At 31.5% G+C, this 17,138-nt stretch overlaps 1 protein-coding gene and 1 long non-coding RNA gene across 2 annotated transcripts; one reads left to right on the plus strand and one right to left on the minus strand.

Annotated features, from left to right (window-relative positions):
* The first annotated feature begins 254 nt into the window (after nucleotides 1-254).
* Nucleotides 255-2,011, plus strand: LOC108341982 (heat stress transcription factor B-4). The gene is made up of 2 exons (XM_017579681.2): nucleotides 255-736; nucleotides 839-2,011. The coding sequence occupies exons 1-2, from the start codon at nucleotides 488-490 to the stop codon at nucleotides 1,691-1,693; spliced, it is 1,104 nt and encodes a 367-aa protein (XP_017435170.1). The 5' UTR covers nucleotides 255-487; the 3' UTR covers nucleotides 1,694-2,011.
* Nucleotides 2,012-14,397: 12,386 nt separating this feature from the next.
* Nucleotides 14,398-16,715, minus strand: LOC128196134 (uncharacterized). The gene is made up of 3 exons (XR_008248284.1): nucleotides 16,538-16,715; nucleotides 16,315-16,385; nucleotides 14,398-14,604 (listed from the first exon to the last, which is right to left on the minus strand). It is a non-coding gene; the product is annotated as an uncharacterized LOC128196134 (long non-coding RNA).
* Nucleotides 16,716-17,138: the final 423 nt, after the last annotated feature.

Raw genomic sequence — 17,138 nt, forward strand, 5'->3', positions numbered from 1 at the left:
TGAGGAAGGGTTGAACGGTCAATTGGAAAAGATGATATAGATAACATTGGTCTGCACCTTCTTCCTCTTGTGTGTGATTTTAAGTGGGTGTGCGCGGGATCAATGTCAGAACTCAGAAGCCTCTCTGCATCACCCACACACGTAGAAGGAGAGAGAGAGAGAGAAAGTGAGTCACGGGTTTGCCTTGAAAGGCCCTTATTTCACAGTCCTAGACAGACAGACACATATTCTCTCTCACAACACAACCGATGAGGGTAACAAAAATATAATGCCCCCTACCAGACAATATCCTTTCACCCAAAACATTAATACATCTCAAATACAACCACATTAAAATAATACAAAATATATGTATAAAACATGCCAAATACCACCTTCTCTTTTCTCTCTCTCTCTCCTCTAAACATTTTTATCTATCCTTTCCCTCACCCTTCTCATTCTCACTCTCATTCATACGCACACCACCCTCTCTTTCTCTCCTCTTCCAATGGCTCTTCTTCTTGACAACTGTGAAGGCATTCTACTCTCCTTGGACTCACACAAATCAGTGCCAGCTCCTTTTCTCACCAAAACATACCAACTCGTCGACGACCCCGCCACAGATCACATAGTTTCTTGGGGTGAAGACGACACCACTTTCGTCGTTTGGCGTCCTCCTGAGTTCGCCAGAGACCTTCTTCCCAACTACTTCAAACACAACAACTTCTCCAGTTTCGTTCGCCAGCTCAACACCTATGTACTATATTCGCATACCATCTACCTTCAATTCTTTTTTCTCTTTCTTTTTTTCTTTCTTGTTCTTTCGATTAACATGGTTGATTTCAAATGCATGAACTAGGGTTTCAGAAAGATTGTACCAGACCGATGGGAGTTCGCCAACGAATTCTTCAAGAAGGGAGAGAAACACCTGTTGTGCGAGATCCATAGGAGAAAAACCGCTCAGCCTCAACAAGGGAGCATGAATCACCATCACCACCATTCACATTCTCCACTCGGAGTCAACGTTAGCGTTCCCACTTTCTTTCCCTTTTCCAGCAGAGTCAGCATCTCTCCCTCCAACGACTCCGACGACCAAACCAATTGGTGTGACTCTCCGCCACGTGGAGCCACCTCATTGATGAACGGTGCAGCTAACTACAGCACTTCCGTCACCGCGCTTTCCGAGGACAACGAGAGACTCAGGCTAAGCAACAACATGCTCATGTCGGAACTTGCGCACATGAAGAAGCTTTACAATGACATTATCTATTTCGTTCAGAACCATGTCAAGCCCGTTGCTCCAAGCAACTCTTACTCTTCTTCTTTGCTACTGTGTAATACACCCACGGGTACTCCGATGAATGGGGGCAATGTTTCGATGATGCAAAGGCCAATGAACCAGCTTCTGGGGTATTATTCTAATAACCCTAAGCAAGGAACTACTCCAATAACTCAACATCAGCAACATCAGCAACATCAACCTCAGACCTATGTTGTGAACTCCCCCACCAACACATCAAGGAGTTCTATAACGATTGTTGAAGGGCCTAGCGGTAACGTTAACAGCTGCAAGACAAAGCTTTTTGGCGTGTCGCTGCAGTCAAAGAAAAGGGTGCACCCCGATTTTGGATCTAATTCGGAGACCAACAAGGCTCGTTTGGTTTTGGAAAAGGATGACTTGGGGTTGAATCTCATGCCTCCGTCCACTTGTTAGTTCCACTGATTGATTCTAAGAACTTTGATATCCCAAGCTAGCTTAATTTTCTTTTACTTGCTTTCATTTGTTTTCATTTTCTTCTTAATTTTTATATCACTACTCTCAAGTTTTGAGTCTTGGAGGAGCAGATGATATTGATGGAAACGTGTGTGTGCGTGCGTGGGTTCGTTTGTGTGACTGTTTTTGTGATTCTGTGTACATATAACTTAGCGCCGATATTATTATCTTTGTTCCCGGCCCATCATCTATTGATGTAGGTGGGTTTTGGTTAGTGTAAAAGGTCAGAAATTAAAGCAAACTTTAAATGTTCTTCAACTCCTCTTTCAGGTCGAGTTTTTCTCATTTTCATTGGTACACTTTATTGCCCAGGATTGTGTGGGATCATTCTTTTTTTCGTTTTGTTTGTTCATAGTCTCTTTCGCTTGTTTTGGTATCTGCATGCCTCCAGTTGCATTAATGCTAATGCCAGCGAGAAAAAGAGAGAGAGAGAGAGGGAGAGAGTTAATGATAAAGAGTTGCTTACAGTTTTATTGGGTAAAAAGCTGAGAACTGAGAATGTAACAGGCTGGCCTAAAGACAAATTTGCAAGGCTTTCTTGAGGAAGCTAGCCTCATTAATGGTGTCCGTGTACGAAGCAAAGAACACAAAATACATTGCATCTGAATTCAAAACCCGATGAAAAGACGAGTGATATTACAAAAGATCCATACTATAAAGGAGCTGACAGTAAATCACTGATTCGTTCAAAAAATATTCCCATTATTAGATGTACGATTTGTGGTTAGTCGTTTTAATTAAATAATAATATTTAGTAATCAAGATTGATCAATCTTTTTGTTTGAGATTGTGTACAGTACTACATATGATTCCATAGAAAAAAGGTTATCATAATGCTTCTTAGAGCAGTGCTATTAACATATTAGTAAATGAGAAGTTATTGGGACGTAAATATCCCATTATAAGTTTCATAAGAATGAGATAGATAAGAATCAGAAATGCGAGATAAAACGAAAAAGAAGACAGAAAAATGTAGGTAGTAAATTGTCAGTGGCAGAAAAGGAAAGTCCCTATCCTTTCCTTTCCCTCCATAAGAACGTAAGGAGAACTGTAGAGAGAGAAAGATCACGGGAATAAAATATTCAAAATGGTGTTGGAAGGTTTACAAGAAAAGAACAAGGAAGTGAATTATTCGATGAAAGCGAAATGTAAGGGAAGCTTGACTGAAAATGTTGTTTGAAATGTTTCTATCAAGGCTTCTTCTATGCTTCTGAGGACCAGAAACCTTTGCCTTTCCCCACTTTGAGTAGTCATCTGAATAGCGTTTTCTCAGCATTCTTAGGATTCCATTCTCTCCTTCTTCACTCTCTCACAATACAGTCTCTGTTTTATTTTCCCACAACTTTTCTCCATATATATTTTGTTTCTTACATAGACAATAACACGAGCATTGAAACAATGTATCATGTGTCTGTGCCTTTGCCCGGAAGTTCATGATTCTTGCTCCTTTGAGTCCAGTCTTCTTTTCTTGTCGCATTGCCCTACTCCTACATCCCTATAAGGGTAAAGTGTCCCATAATGTTTTGTCTAGCTAGTGTTCTATAACTTATTTTATTATATTACATATCATGTATTCATAACTTCATAACCATATATATATATATATATATACTCTTGCAAGTATTAAAATCTCAAACAGAGAAACCCTGAAAGGCATCAGAGAAAGCACAACAAGCAATGTCTATATTTGTATTTGAGTCTTCAGACAAAGAAAGGAGGAGTATAAAGATGAGATAATTTGACATGGTGAGAGATAAAAAGTGTAAAAATAATAAAAGAGAAAAAAAAAAGATGGAAACCCTAGTGCAGTTGTGTTTGTATTAAGTAATGATTAATAATGTTGATTTTTTGGTTTGTTTAGGGTGAGTTTGGCACGTGTAGAGGGTGGAATGTCAGATGAGGTTCAGGTCCGAATGTCTGGGGCGAGAAGAGAGTGGAGATGAGTAGTAAGATGGAGTTGGAGTTCGAAGAAGATAAAGTGAGTGATGGGTTTCAAAAGTGGATACCGATCATGCTGCCAAAAGAAGCTTTCGGTTTAACACTTTTAAGCGCATTTGAGATTGGATAGAGCTGTTGTTAAATCTTACACACCGCATCGAACTACTCGCTAAAGCATTTCTTTCAATTACGCCTTAAAACAAACCAAAACTCCACACCAACATTCCTGCTTGTAAAACAAAAAACAATTCAACTTATTCTAAACTTTCTCTTTCTCAAAAATTCTTCAATTAACAATTCAATTCCTTTATGTTGTTAAGTTGCTTAACGAGTACTAATATTTAAGAAGAAATATATTTTTATAAATGAAACATATGTATGTGTTAGAAAAAAAAAAGGTTTCAAAATCAATGCTTGTAAATGTTGGCATAACTATGCAGCATTTTCTAATTTATTTAACTAAAATAACTGCCCAATAAAAGTGACAAAAATTTATACTACTGATTTTAGCTTTAATATATTATATCTTACTTTTAAGAAATATAGAAGTATAATATATTTTTTATATCTTAATAAAAATATTTATTGCTGTTTCTATTTTAATCTTTGTATTTTTAAATCACAATGGAAAAATCTATACAATATTGTACTCGTTGTATTGCTTTATAATAGCCCTTTGAACCTTTTTCGCTTAAACCAAAGAATTTTCTTATTTTTAAATTAATTTTTTAAGTGAGATACCTATTATATTTCTTTCAGTTTTTTTTTCTTGTTACCTTTTTTTCTCTGTTATCAATAACTAATTTTCTCTCTCCTTATCAATTAAAGTAAGAATATAATTAAAAAAATCATTTTATCTTAAAGTTAAGAAAATAATTATATAAAGGAACAAATTTAAGTTAAAAAATCAACAATTAAAAAGGAAAAATACCGTACAAGATTAGGTAAAAAAAAGAGAGAAGTATAAATGAAAAAAAATGTATTAAAATTTGAAGATAATAAAAATATTTCAAAAATTAAAATTGTGAAAAAAAATTATACACCAAATAATATCATTATTTTAGTTTCTGTTTATCGAATAGATATTTTAGTTGAGTGTATTTATTTTAATAAGTTGTTTATTTGAGTTTTTAAGATTTTAGAAGTTAGGCATAAAAAAATGAATCAATTTATTATACTTTTATTTATCTAGTTTTTATTCACTGAAAACTATTAAAACGTACTAACTCACTAATGTAGGTTGAAACTTTAACCCACTAATATTTATAAATAAATATTTAAAAACTTACCTAATTATATGAATAGTTTTTAAGTAAACTAATTAATTAATATTTTTAATTAAATAAATTTAAAGAATTGATACTTTACATATTAAATTATTTTACAACTTAATTTTTGAGTATCCATAATTTAAATTACAGTAATATTGTATATTACATCTTTCACAAAAGTGAGAATCCTCTAAATTATATTTCATAATTTTAATAAATCATTTTTAATATTTTACACATAGTATAAAAGTTATTGGTTCGACAGTGGGTTGAGGTTAGCTATCTCGTACCCTAAGTTCCTAACAAATTTCAAAGTATGTTATATTCCAAGTATTGGTTCAATTCCGTACTACGAGGGTACTTGTAAAAAGTATAAGTTAATAGATAATTATTCGATAAGCAAAATTAACTTTTAACAAAATATGAATTTATTTATCTATTTATCTTAAATTTGTATTTATAAATTTTAAGAAATTTTAATTAATATTGACCTAATTATAGTCCAATTAGTTGATAAATGTACTTTATTTATAAACATATTTTATCTAAATTTAATCATAATTACAATAATTACCGTTCAGTCTATTCCTTAATTAATAAATGTCTAATTTTTAGTAAACTCTCTATTCCTTAATTAATAAATGTCTAATTTTTTAGTAAACTGCTTTTAGGATGTTGGGATTGACCGCCTAATCAACTACAGGACGATATTATGATACATAACTTTTTTAAAATTAAAATGAACAAACAAACTTCATCGGCCTAATAATAGTATACTCATGTCACTTTGTGGTAAACAGATCATTTACTTTTTTTTATACATTTGTTTAAGAAAATTTTATTCAACGTTTTCAATCTATATAAAATGTTAATTTCAATTAGTTTATGGTTACTCATAATATGACTATGTTAGTAGTGTATTCAAGAGAGAAAAAAAATATATATATATATATATATATATATATAATTTTATATTTCGTACACTGTTATTTTATATTAAAAAAAGGCTAAAGTGATTGTTACGTCTTAAAGTTAACTGCTAACACAAAAACAATTGTAAACTCAACTCAATATTAAAGTGACTTAAACTTATCAAACACTAAAATATAATTTTATTTTTCCTTTCATATTTTTTGTGGACTTCAATGAAATAATTTAGTTTGGTTACTTAAATAAAAAACAATTGTCAAGCAAGTGTAGAAATACTATAGAGTCTTAGGTTATAATAAAAGAGTGAAAGTGCAATTAACTTGGTGAAATACTGATATAGACTCGTTGAGTTTTGCTTTATTGCGGGTGGTGGCAGTGGGACCTCATGCTTTCTGCCTTTATCACTATACAAAGTACCTCAAAATCTTGGTTACATAATACATCACTATTCACACTCAATAAAAAATAAAAAATAACACTATTTACATGGGCCATCAACAATCATCATCTTGCATGCAAGCTGCAGCCCAATTCATGCATTGCAGAAATTATCCTTGAACATTGGGCCTGCTTTCACCACCTCCATCTCTCTCGCACTTCCACTCAACGATTTCTTTGCAATGGATCAATGTTCTCATACACCCTTCTTAAACTAGCTCTCCCTGACACTGAATAGTTCAAAATGATGAACTTTGGTCTAAAAGCTTTATTGAGTGCTCTGATTTTTTTACTTTATATCATGACACTTATCATTATAATTCTACACCCTTCTCTTATGGACCGATATATAACCAAATGAAATTATGATCTAATATAAAAACTAAGATATTCATGTCTAGAATCATGACAGTTGTCCCCAAAATTGTTTTTTTGTTTCATTGTATTGCTGTCACTGCTTTGTTAGTCCTTTTACCAACGTAGCCCTGCTTTGTAAACTGAAGAATTGTATCTTGAATGGCAAAATGGTCTATCGAGCACCGCGCCAAGACTGTACTTTTTTGGCTCTCATTTGTAATGTTTCAGAGTAGTATTTGAAATGACAAAGAAGGATTTCAAATGCAAATGTTTATCTCTCACGGTGAAGAAATGTTTGGAATCTTTCTTCTTATGTTTGGAGTTTTTGATTACTATGTTCTATCATTTTCTTAGAAGTTGTACTATGGTTGTTTTTTAAGCTGTGTCCAAGAAAATTTGTTCTTATGTCGTTCTGAACCCGAATGGAAACTTTGGATTGTGGTTGTTTTCTGAAGTTTGTATGTTTGCTAAAATATTCATTTGTTATGTGTTTTTCTCGTCTGATTAAATTTTTGGGTTCTACAGGCACCCGTAAGATAGCATTGTCGTGGTCCACATTGTGACTCTTTTGTACCTTTGAGGACAAAACGTGATCATCACAGATTCCGATTTCGCACCCTTTGGCATGGTAGTTTTGTGTGTGGTGGGTTTTACTTCTAAATTATTTTTTTTGAAGGAAAATTTGTTATTTTTTTCTGTCTTTTTGCAGAAAAATGCTTCTGAGATAAGTCTATTTTCAATGGTTGGACTGGTTGACTGCACAGTTACATAATTAGCATTGAATTTAGTTCAACAGGTGCTAAAGGAATCATGTGTAGTTTTTGTTTCTTGCAGGCATGTCAACAACCCCTCAATGAAAGCCTATTCTATTTCAATTTTCTAAGAAGGTCTTAGAAGTGTGTTGACTTTAGCGACCTTGCTGATTTGAAACTTGCTAGAGGAATCACGGTGGAAGCTGCACCGAACAAAACACATGTTGCATTATTACTCCATCCGTTTAAGTCGCATTTCTTCGTGTTCAACATCTTTTAGAGATATCTGCATTTGGCTGTCAACGAGTTTGACGTTGAGAACAACTGATTATGGTGGTTAACTGATAAAGATTATCTTAATGTTAGTTTTGTTATAAATCTCTTTTTGTCACATAATTTTGTATATAATGATTTTTATTGATTTTGTTTATTCTCATAACAATCCCAATTAATAAATATACTTTTTCTTGATATTTTCTCATTTTTTTTATTTGGTTAATTTGTTTTGTGATTTTAGGTGGGTCTGTCAAAGTTTTATTTTGAAAACATAAATGCTTTTGTAATTTAAGAAGAAAGTATTTCTGTCAAATATTATTGATTATGAGGTAGAATTTTAAGTTCAATAAAACAAAATCCAAAAATAGTTGATATCTTGCCGGTAAATAAATTAAATATTTATTTGTTTTGTATTGGATTGGAAAGATGACAACCATTAAATTAATCATTCATTAAATTGCTAAATTTGTTATATTATTATTATTAGAAAATGTGTATGGACAGACAACATAATGTTGTGCTAACATTTGGAAGCCAATATTTTAGAAGTAATAGAATGATTTTATTGCTAAGATTGCAACAAATATATACACTAGAAAAGTAATTTATGAAATATAATAATTACATTTAATGTACTGATATTACTATTTCTCAAATATATAATAGCTCTGTTAATTAGAGACATAACAAAATTCTTATCATTTAAGGATATATTAATACGGGTTGGCTAACACGCGCATGTTTTTCAGTTGGTACATTTTAGTAATGTGTATCGGGTTTAAGATTCTAAGCAGTTTTAAGGTTAAGGCTATTTTAATAATTTTCATTCTAAAAAAAACAGAAAAAAAAAATCCTCCAAACCCTTACTCATCTCTCTCATTCAACTTCTCCCATAATAATATCTATGCTACCTAGTATTGTCATAATATCGGTCAATTTCAGTCTTTTAACTAATTGAGGAAGAATTTGCAAATTGATAAAATTGGGCGGATGAATTTTCCATCTCCAAGGAAAACCATTTTGATCCCCTATTAGAAAAATCCCTAATTCTCCCTTGGGGGCTTCACTTCTTACATAAAGTTGTATTCTATAAATTCTCAACCATTTCTCTTTCATCTCTCACTCTAACATTTTTTCTGTCATCTAATCCTAATTGAAAATCTCCATATTCTCTCACATCCAGACACAACAACCCGCGACACCACAATTTGTTGTTCTTGCTCTGTTCATTCATTTGTTTTCTACTTTAATAACAAAATAATTGATGATGTTGATGTTGATTTTTGATTGGAGGACTGTGTTATATATTTTCCCTTCTTATTATTATTAAATTTCATTCTTAAATTAAGTGATAGTAGGGATGACACATAAAAGAAAAGATTGGAGTGAGAAAGATGAAAGAAAAAAGATTGAGAGAAATGAGAGAGGTTAATAACGGTTTTGGGGTTTCTTTTTTTTTAGTTTTGATAAAGAAAATTATTAAAATACCCTTAACTTTAAAACTTAGAATCCATGATATATATAAAGATATTTTTATCTAGTAAAACCCGGTACTGGTAGAATGTACTAACAGAAAAACAGGAATATAGAAAACTCCTATTAATATTATTATTTAGAAACTCCTATTAATATTATTATTTAGGAATATAAAAAGATTGTATACTGAATGTTATTAACAATAATTTGAAATTTAATTGTTTAATTAATTAAATTTATATCCTATTACTACTACAATATTATCATTATCATTAAAATTATCTTAGTATTTTTGATATGTTATTATATTTATTAAAACTTTATCTGTTACATTAAAGGTATAAATATGTTATACAGTTATTTAATTATAAATCCTCATTATATTATTGCTGACTTTTCTACTGATGTTTTTAAAGGTCATGTAATTATACATCATTAATCAATTATTATATCAATTTTATAACTTACACAAACACATTCATGGTCAAATGTTATTTTTTAACTTTAGTACTTATCATTCTAATTCTGTTTAAAAAAATTAATTTCAAATTCATATTATTTTAATCTTTTTTAATAAATATTACATTTTACAATATATCTACATTTTAATAAATGTTATTTTAATCTTTTTTAATTAATTATTGTGTCAATTTTCTAATTTAAAACATACAAATTCATATTCAAATATTATTTTTTAATTTTATTAATATTATTGTTGATATTATTATTAATATTAGTATTACTATTATTGTTGTTGTTATTATTATTAATATTAGTTGTATTAGTATTATTAGTATAACCACATTGATTTACTACACATTACTAATCAATTTTATGTTAATTTTATAATTTAATACAAATAAATTCATATTCAAATATTAATCTCATTATTATTGTATATAACTATATATAAAGATAATATATTTTAAATTTAAATAATTATTCATAATAAAAAATATTTTTTCTTATTTAATAGCTACTTTTTTTTAATTCAAATGATTATTCATTATGAAAAAGTTATTTATTCTTTTATAATATAATTTTTCAAATTTAAATAATTACTTATAATAAAAAAAATTATTTACACAATATTACTTATAATATTTTTTATTTCAATAACTTAAATTTATTTTATTTATAGCTATATTTATAACCACATAAAACTTTTTGTTTTTCTAAATTTATCATTTTAATTTTATTATTGGTATTATTTTTTTTATTATTATTATTAGCAGTGCTATTATTTGTATTATTATTATTATCATTATTATTATTTGTATTAATTGAAAAGTATAATTCAAAATTTTAATTATGTTACTACACTATCAATTATTATGTCAATTTTATAATTTAGCACAAATAAATTCATATACAAAATATATATTTTTTAATCTTAATATTTATTATTAAAAAATAATAATATTTTTGTTTTCATATGCTAATAGCTTTTAATATATTTATCTATCTATATGTATGTGTTTTTATTTACAAATCTTAACATCAGATTTTTATTTTATATAAAATCTTATTTCACAATATATACACATTTTATTTTAAGAACGACTCGTGAATATGCATTTCATTCTAATATAATATATAATTCAAAGCTTTAACAGTAAATTTTAAAGGTTATATTATATAACTTTTGCTATATTAAATAAATAAATTATATTATTTTACAAATAAAAACTTTGATAATATAAAAAAATAAAGTTATTTTTCAACGAACCTAAATTAAATAATAATATTAGTAATAGAATAAGAAGTAATATCTAAACATATTTTTCTTATATTAATTAAGTTCTGAAATATTTTTTTCGATGACGCTAAATATTACATAAATACAATATTGAAAACTAAATTTTAAACTTATTTCCTATAAATAAAAACATGTTTAAGCATTATGGTAGTATTTTTATTATTACTAAGAATATTACTACTACTATTATTGATATAGTGAGATATTCCTCATTAATAATTTCATATGTTCCGTATTATCAGATTTTAAGTTTATTATTATCTTCATAAATATACATAATTATATATTATTTCTCTTAAAACATTGTTATAAAAGAAAAAATATCTGTATATGCACGGGTCTAACACTAATTTATTAAAAAATAAACCCAATGTATAATTTTAGTCAATAAAGTAATAAATTTATCAACTAATATAGCATTTTTCCGAGGATTTGGTCTCTAATTTTAATGATACAGTTTAATTTTAGTTATGCAGGTGAATTGATGGAAAGTGACATTTACTTCCCATTTCAAAAATCATCGATTTAATATTTGCTAATTCACATTTTATTTATTTATTATCATATATTTCTAAATATTGAAGTTATAACATATAAAAAACGATTGAAAGTTATTTGCAATATTAATACATTTAGACGTCCGGTACTCTGGGGCACAGACGTCTATAATATTATAGACGTCCGGTTCATTACTAATATGACGTCTTTGGGATTTAAAATTAATATTCGCGGGTGGTTTTAGACGTCCGTCCTGGGTCGAGCCAGACGTCTATAATATTATAAACGTCCGTGTGACGGGGACGGACGTCTACTACACTGAACAACTGAACGTTTCAACTCCTCATGTCAGCCCTTAAACGTCTGTCCTGGTAGGGCCCGGATGTCTATAATATTATAAACGTCCGTGTAAGGGGGACGGACGTCTACTAGGCTGAACAACTGAACGTTTCAATTCCCCATGTCAGCCCTTAAACGTCCGTCCTGGGAGGGCCCGGACGTCTATAATACTATAAACGTCCGGCCCCCCATATCGGACGTTTAAGGGGCTGAAGACAATTAATTCTCCAACCACCCTGTCAGCACCTTAAACGTCCGATATGGGGGGCCGGACGTTTATAATATTATAGACGTCCGGGCCCTCCCAGGACGGACGTTTAAGGGCTGACATGGGGAATTGAAACGTTCAGTTGTTCAGCCTAGTAGATGTCCGTCCCCCTCACACGGACGTTTATAATATTATAGACGTCCGGGCCCTCCCAGGACGGACGTTTAAGGGCTGACATGGGTAATTGAAACGTTCAGTTGTTCAGCCTAGTAGACGTCCGTCCCCCTCACACGGACGTTTATAATATTATAGACGTCCGGGCCCTCCCATGACGGACGTTTAAGGGCTGATATGGGGAGTTGAAACGCTCAGTTGTTCAGCCTAGTAGACGTCCGTCCCCCTCACACGGACGTTTATAATATTATAGACGTCCGGGCCCTCCCATGACGGACGTTTAAGGGCTGACATGGGGAGTTGAAACGTTCAGTTGTTCAGCCTAGTAGACGTCCGTCCCCCTCCCACAGACGTCTATAATATTATAGACGTCTGGGTCGACCCAGGACAGACGTCTAGAGTTTCACTTATTTACGAATATGCCACCGGTCAATTATTTACGTTGGGGCTTTTGTGAACGGACGTCTATGGAGGGACGTTAAAAGTCAATTCTGCACTAGTGTTGTTTGCGGTAGTATGTAAATTTTTAGATTTGGTTAATATTTTTTTAAAATTAATTTAATGATATTTAAAGTGGGACCGGGGCAGTAGACAGTTTAGTTAAATAACAATTTAGTTAGATAAGAAGAAGAAAATAAGAAGAAAGAAATGATGAAAAGATATATTATAAAAAAAATGTTTCTGGAACAGTCCATGAGATATTTCAATGAAGATTGTTTTGCGCAGGAGTCATTGTTGCTTGTAGTGTTTGGTGTCTTGTACCCTCTTCAACATTTTATAGGTAAGAAGTTTAACCGAAACTTCAAAACAAATTAACTTACAAAATCAAACTACTCATATTATTGAAAGAGGATGTCATTTTTTTTTCTATTGATTCCTATCATAATTTTATTTTATTTTATTTTATAAACTAACGAGTTGTAAGTTGATATATTTATGTATTTTAAATTTATCTTATTTTTTGTGAATGTATAAAGATATTGTTGAACGGTTCAAGAGCTGCATTTAACAAATAATAAAAATTTTAACATAAATTTACAATATTTTTTATACTATTCTAAAAGATGTGCACTTTACATCTATTTTAATTTAAAATTAGTATGTAGGGTGAAGTTATAAATCTACCTATAATCAATTTAAGGTTTTCAACATTTAATTTTTTTTTTTAGAATAAACAATAAAGTCTGTTCTTACTCAAATGAACTTTTACCATTTGAGTTGTAAAAATGACATATATTTTTCTTAATCCTAAATTAATGATAACTTGTTCTTATGATATTATTATCATTAGCGAACTATCATAGAAGGATATCTAACCCTAAATTATATATTTAAACTAATATATAGTTAAAAAATTGATATATTTATATATTTAACATTTCAAAAACATTTATTTATAAAAAAAAATTGATACTTTCAAAATATTTATTAAAATTTCATTACTAATTATCATCACGTGATTAGTTGTGGAATTATATCATTTAAAAGATGGTGAATAGAAATTTTTGGATTTACCTAATATAATTTGAGTGCATCTTGGTCTTATATAAACTGATGATGATCTCAAATTATTAGTTATGTGGATGTTTTTTTTTTTTATTATTGTTGTCTAATGTCTATACGATCTAGGTTGACATTCATCCTAATCCTACATAATTTTGATATGTTAACTGAACATTCTCATCTTGCAAGGATGTTTTGTACAACAAAAACTATCACACCGTAGTGGAGAGAGATTGAACTTGAAGAGGGCACTTCGACCAAACCAGGGGAGGTAGTACATAGTACACTAAAGAAAGAAGGGAATGTTGTATACATCTAAAGAATTAAACTTGTATGAACTCAAAGAAAGGTGGACCAAAACGATATTCAAGCATTGTTTAAGACTAAAGAAAATTAAAAAAAAATACGATAATTAGATTTATTATTTTTGAACTGGAGGAATTTATGAGAGATGATTTAATCTATTATGAACTCAAAGAAAGGTGGACCAAAACGATATTCAATAAATATAAACAAGTGTTTGTGTTTTAAAATTTGAAGCGAAGATGTGTACTAATTTAAAATTGAAAAAAAAAATTGAGACAGATTTTTTTAATAATATTTTGATATAAAATATATATATTATTGTTTATTGGTTTATTATTATTTATTATATATTTTAAATTTATTAAAAAATGACATATTTTCTGTAACGTCCCAGATTATATAGAAATATAATGTAGTAGGTCCACATTTTAATATAAGAGAACAATTAGAGTAGACTTTCAAATAAGTTGTTAAGCTTACAATCATCCAAAATAAGTCATAATTTAAAAACTTCCTACTTAACAGAGTATTTCAAAATGATAATACTTAATTAAGAAATTCCTAAACAAACTAAGCTGCACTATCATCACCATCCAAGGCCTGCTCCAGGGGTACTTCATCCACCTCTGCTCACATCCAAGTGGATGGTCATTGCAAAAGAAAAGCATATCCAAGCAAAACACAAACATAGAAGCAAGAGTGAGCTAGATATACAAAAATCATGTTATAATAATCACATACAATATGCAAATAAAGACATATATACTAGACTATATAAACATGACTTGTTACACTTTAAACTTGACTCGTCCGGACTTAGAATGATTGTCGAGCTATGGCGGGTCATGCACTCGTGGTGGCTTCTAGTGCTTTGCAAAGCTGTTTCCAATGAGTTTCACCCTACCACACTCACGAGGTTAGTCCGTTATCACTCACCTTCAACCATACTGGAAGCACCCAAGACTAGGACCTCTTGCTACTCCTCACCACATGGTTTAATCCTCTCTACTTGAGAATGAAAGACCATTGGAGTGTCAGGATAACCCCCAAGACTGAGCTACCATGCAAATCATTCTAAAATACACCAAGGGCACCACCATGAATCCTTTCCTTGAGAAGCATGGAATTACGTCCAATAACCGCACTTTGTTACATTCAACCACCAAACATTTCCCATACATTCACATACTTTTAATGAAATACAATTACCACCATCATACTATGCATTTTGTTCATGCCACACACTTAATTCAACCAAAGAGAGAGCAAAAGAGAAGACTGGACTCAAAGGATTCGCACAGCGCACCCTCACTCGCAAGGCGAATTAACTCGCTGAGGTGTTGTACCTCATGTCCCTCGCATAGCGCACCCACTTAATTCGCTATGCGAATTAACTCGCTGAGGCTACAGGCCTCAGGTCTTCTCGCATAGCGAACCCAAGTCGCTATGCGAGAGCTTAAATAGAGACCAACCCCCCTAAAACTCTCGCTATGCGCTCAATTCGTCTTTCGAATTAAATTGGATGTGGCTCCGGGTCACCATCAGTCGCACAGCGACTTGATTCGCTATGCGAATCACCAAACAAAGAGCACACCCTGTAGTCATTCGCATAGCGCACCAACTCGCACAGTGCACCAACTCGCACAGCGAATGACCCAAACAGTGAGCACTCTCTACAGGGATTCGCTATGCGAGACAGCTCGCATAACGACTCTGCATCATCTGCAGAACGCAAGTTCTGCAGAATCAGACCCTCATACCCCCTTACCATTTCTAGGCCTTTCCTCCAACTTCTAACACCTCTAATTCATGTTTTAGACCTAATCAAACTTATCTAAATAATTATAAACGTTCCTACTACAATTCTAAAGTGATTTAGACTCAAATTTTACTCTAGAACACCAAAATCAACAACTTAGGGACCCAAATCTAATTATACTACTTGTAACTTGTTTTAGACCAGTTTGAGGTTCCTAACAAGTCAGATTGACCTATCTAAGTTATCCAAACAGCACAAGAACACACAAGACCTCCAGTGTCCAAAATCACTACCTCACTTCCTCTCAAGTGACCCAAAACACTACCAATCCTCTTAACTTTCAACATACAGTTGCTACCTCAGATTTTACTCATCTAACATCCTCAGTTGCAGTCACACAACACGTTTAAATCAGTGCACAAGCATTAGTTCACAGATTCACAGATGAACATTTCAGCACATATCATTCCATACACTCAAAACTTAAAAATGCAACCCAAACAGCACAATGATACATAAATCAGTCCATACACCTAACATATAACAACTTATAAAAAAGTATTATAGCTCCCCTTACCTCAGAGTTGAACAGTTCAACTCACAACACTGCTCCCACAATACCCTACTTGGTGAAGAACCTAATAGTACCTACAACCACCGAAATGGTGATGGAAACAGCTCTTAGAGCTCAAAATTTAGCAGAGAACAAAAAAAGGAAAACATAAGACACAGGCAACCAACAAAAATTGCATGTGCTAGGTTTAAGAATGGAGAAGAGGTTGCATGCAGGGACTACCAACCTAGAACCCAAAACGAATCGAACAGTTGTGAAGCCCTCTACGTCGCGGACGTTTGAGCGCCATCTGATCGAAAATCCACTACCTCAAAGAGAAGAAATGGAAGAGAGAAGGCAGAGATGTGGTAGAGAGAAGCTAAAATTTGAAACTGAGTTTTAGAGAGAGAGAGTAGAATGCTTGAGCTAATGGATCAGGATGTTTGAAAAGCCTGGTTCCTTTAATTTAATACACATTTATGCTCTTTTTTAACTCCATTTTTCAGGTCCTTACATTTTTTATAAAAAAAAATCTATATTAACGTATATTTATTTTAAATTAGTGAGATGAAAAAAAGACAATGAAATTAAAGGGGAAGCAGGATGATCCGCAAGAGGGAAGAGGTGGACCAGTAGTTGCCTTTTTGTGTTGTTGCAAAATGATAATTAATTGACATAATTGCATAGGGAATTGAAACACTAAACTTACCAGTGATTGTATGGATGAAGCAAGTTGTGAATTGTGGATATTTAAAATTGTGGGCGTAAATGGCAAAGGAATTTATTGTGCTAGTTGCAGTTCAAAGAAGAAATATGCTAAATTAAGGAAGGGAACATTCAACTCGTGA

The sequence above is a fragment of the Vigna angularis genome, chromosome 4, assembly GCF_016808095.1.
Source record: "Vigna angularis cultivar LongXiaoDou No.4 chromosome 4, ASM1680809v1, whole genome shotgun sequence".
Lineage (NCBI taxonomy): Eukaryota > Viridiplantae > Streptophyta > Magnoliopsida > Fabales > Fabaceae > Vigna > Vigna angularis.

What these genes read in the sequence shown, in the direction of transcription:
- LOC108341982 (XM_017579681.2), top strand. Translation starts at nt 488, where the DNA reads ATGGCTCTTCTTCTTGACAACTGTGAAGGCATTCTACTCTCCTTGGAC. An exon ending in TTCGCCAGCTCAACACCTAT is followed by an intron (nt 737 to 838) that starts GTACTATATTCG and finishes TGCATGAACTAG; the next exon opens with GGTTTCAGAAAGATTGTACC.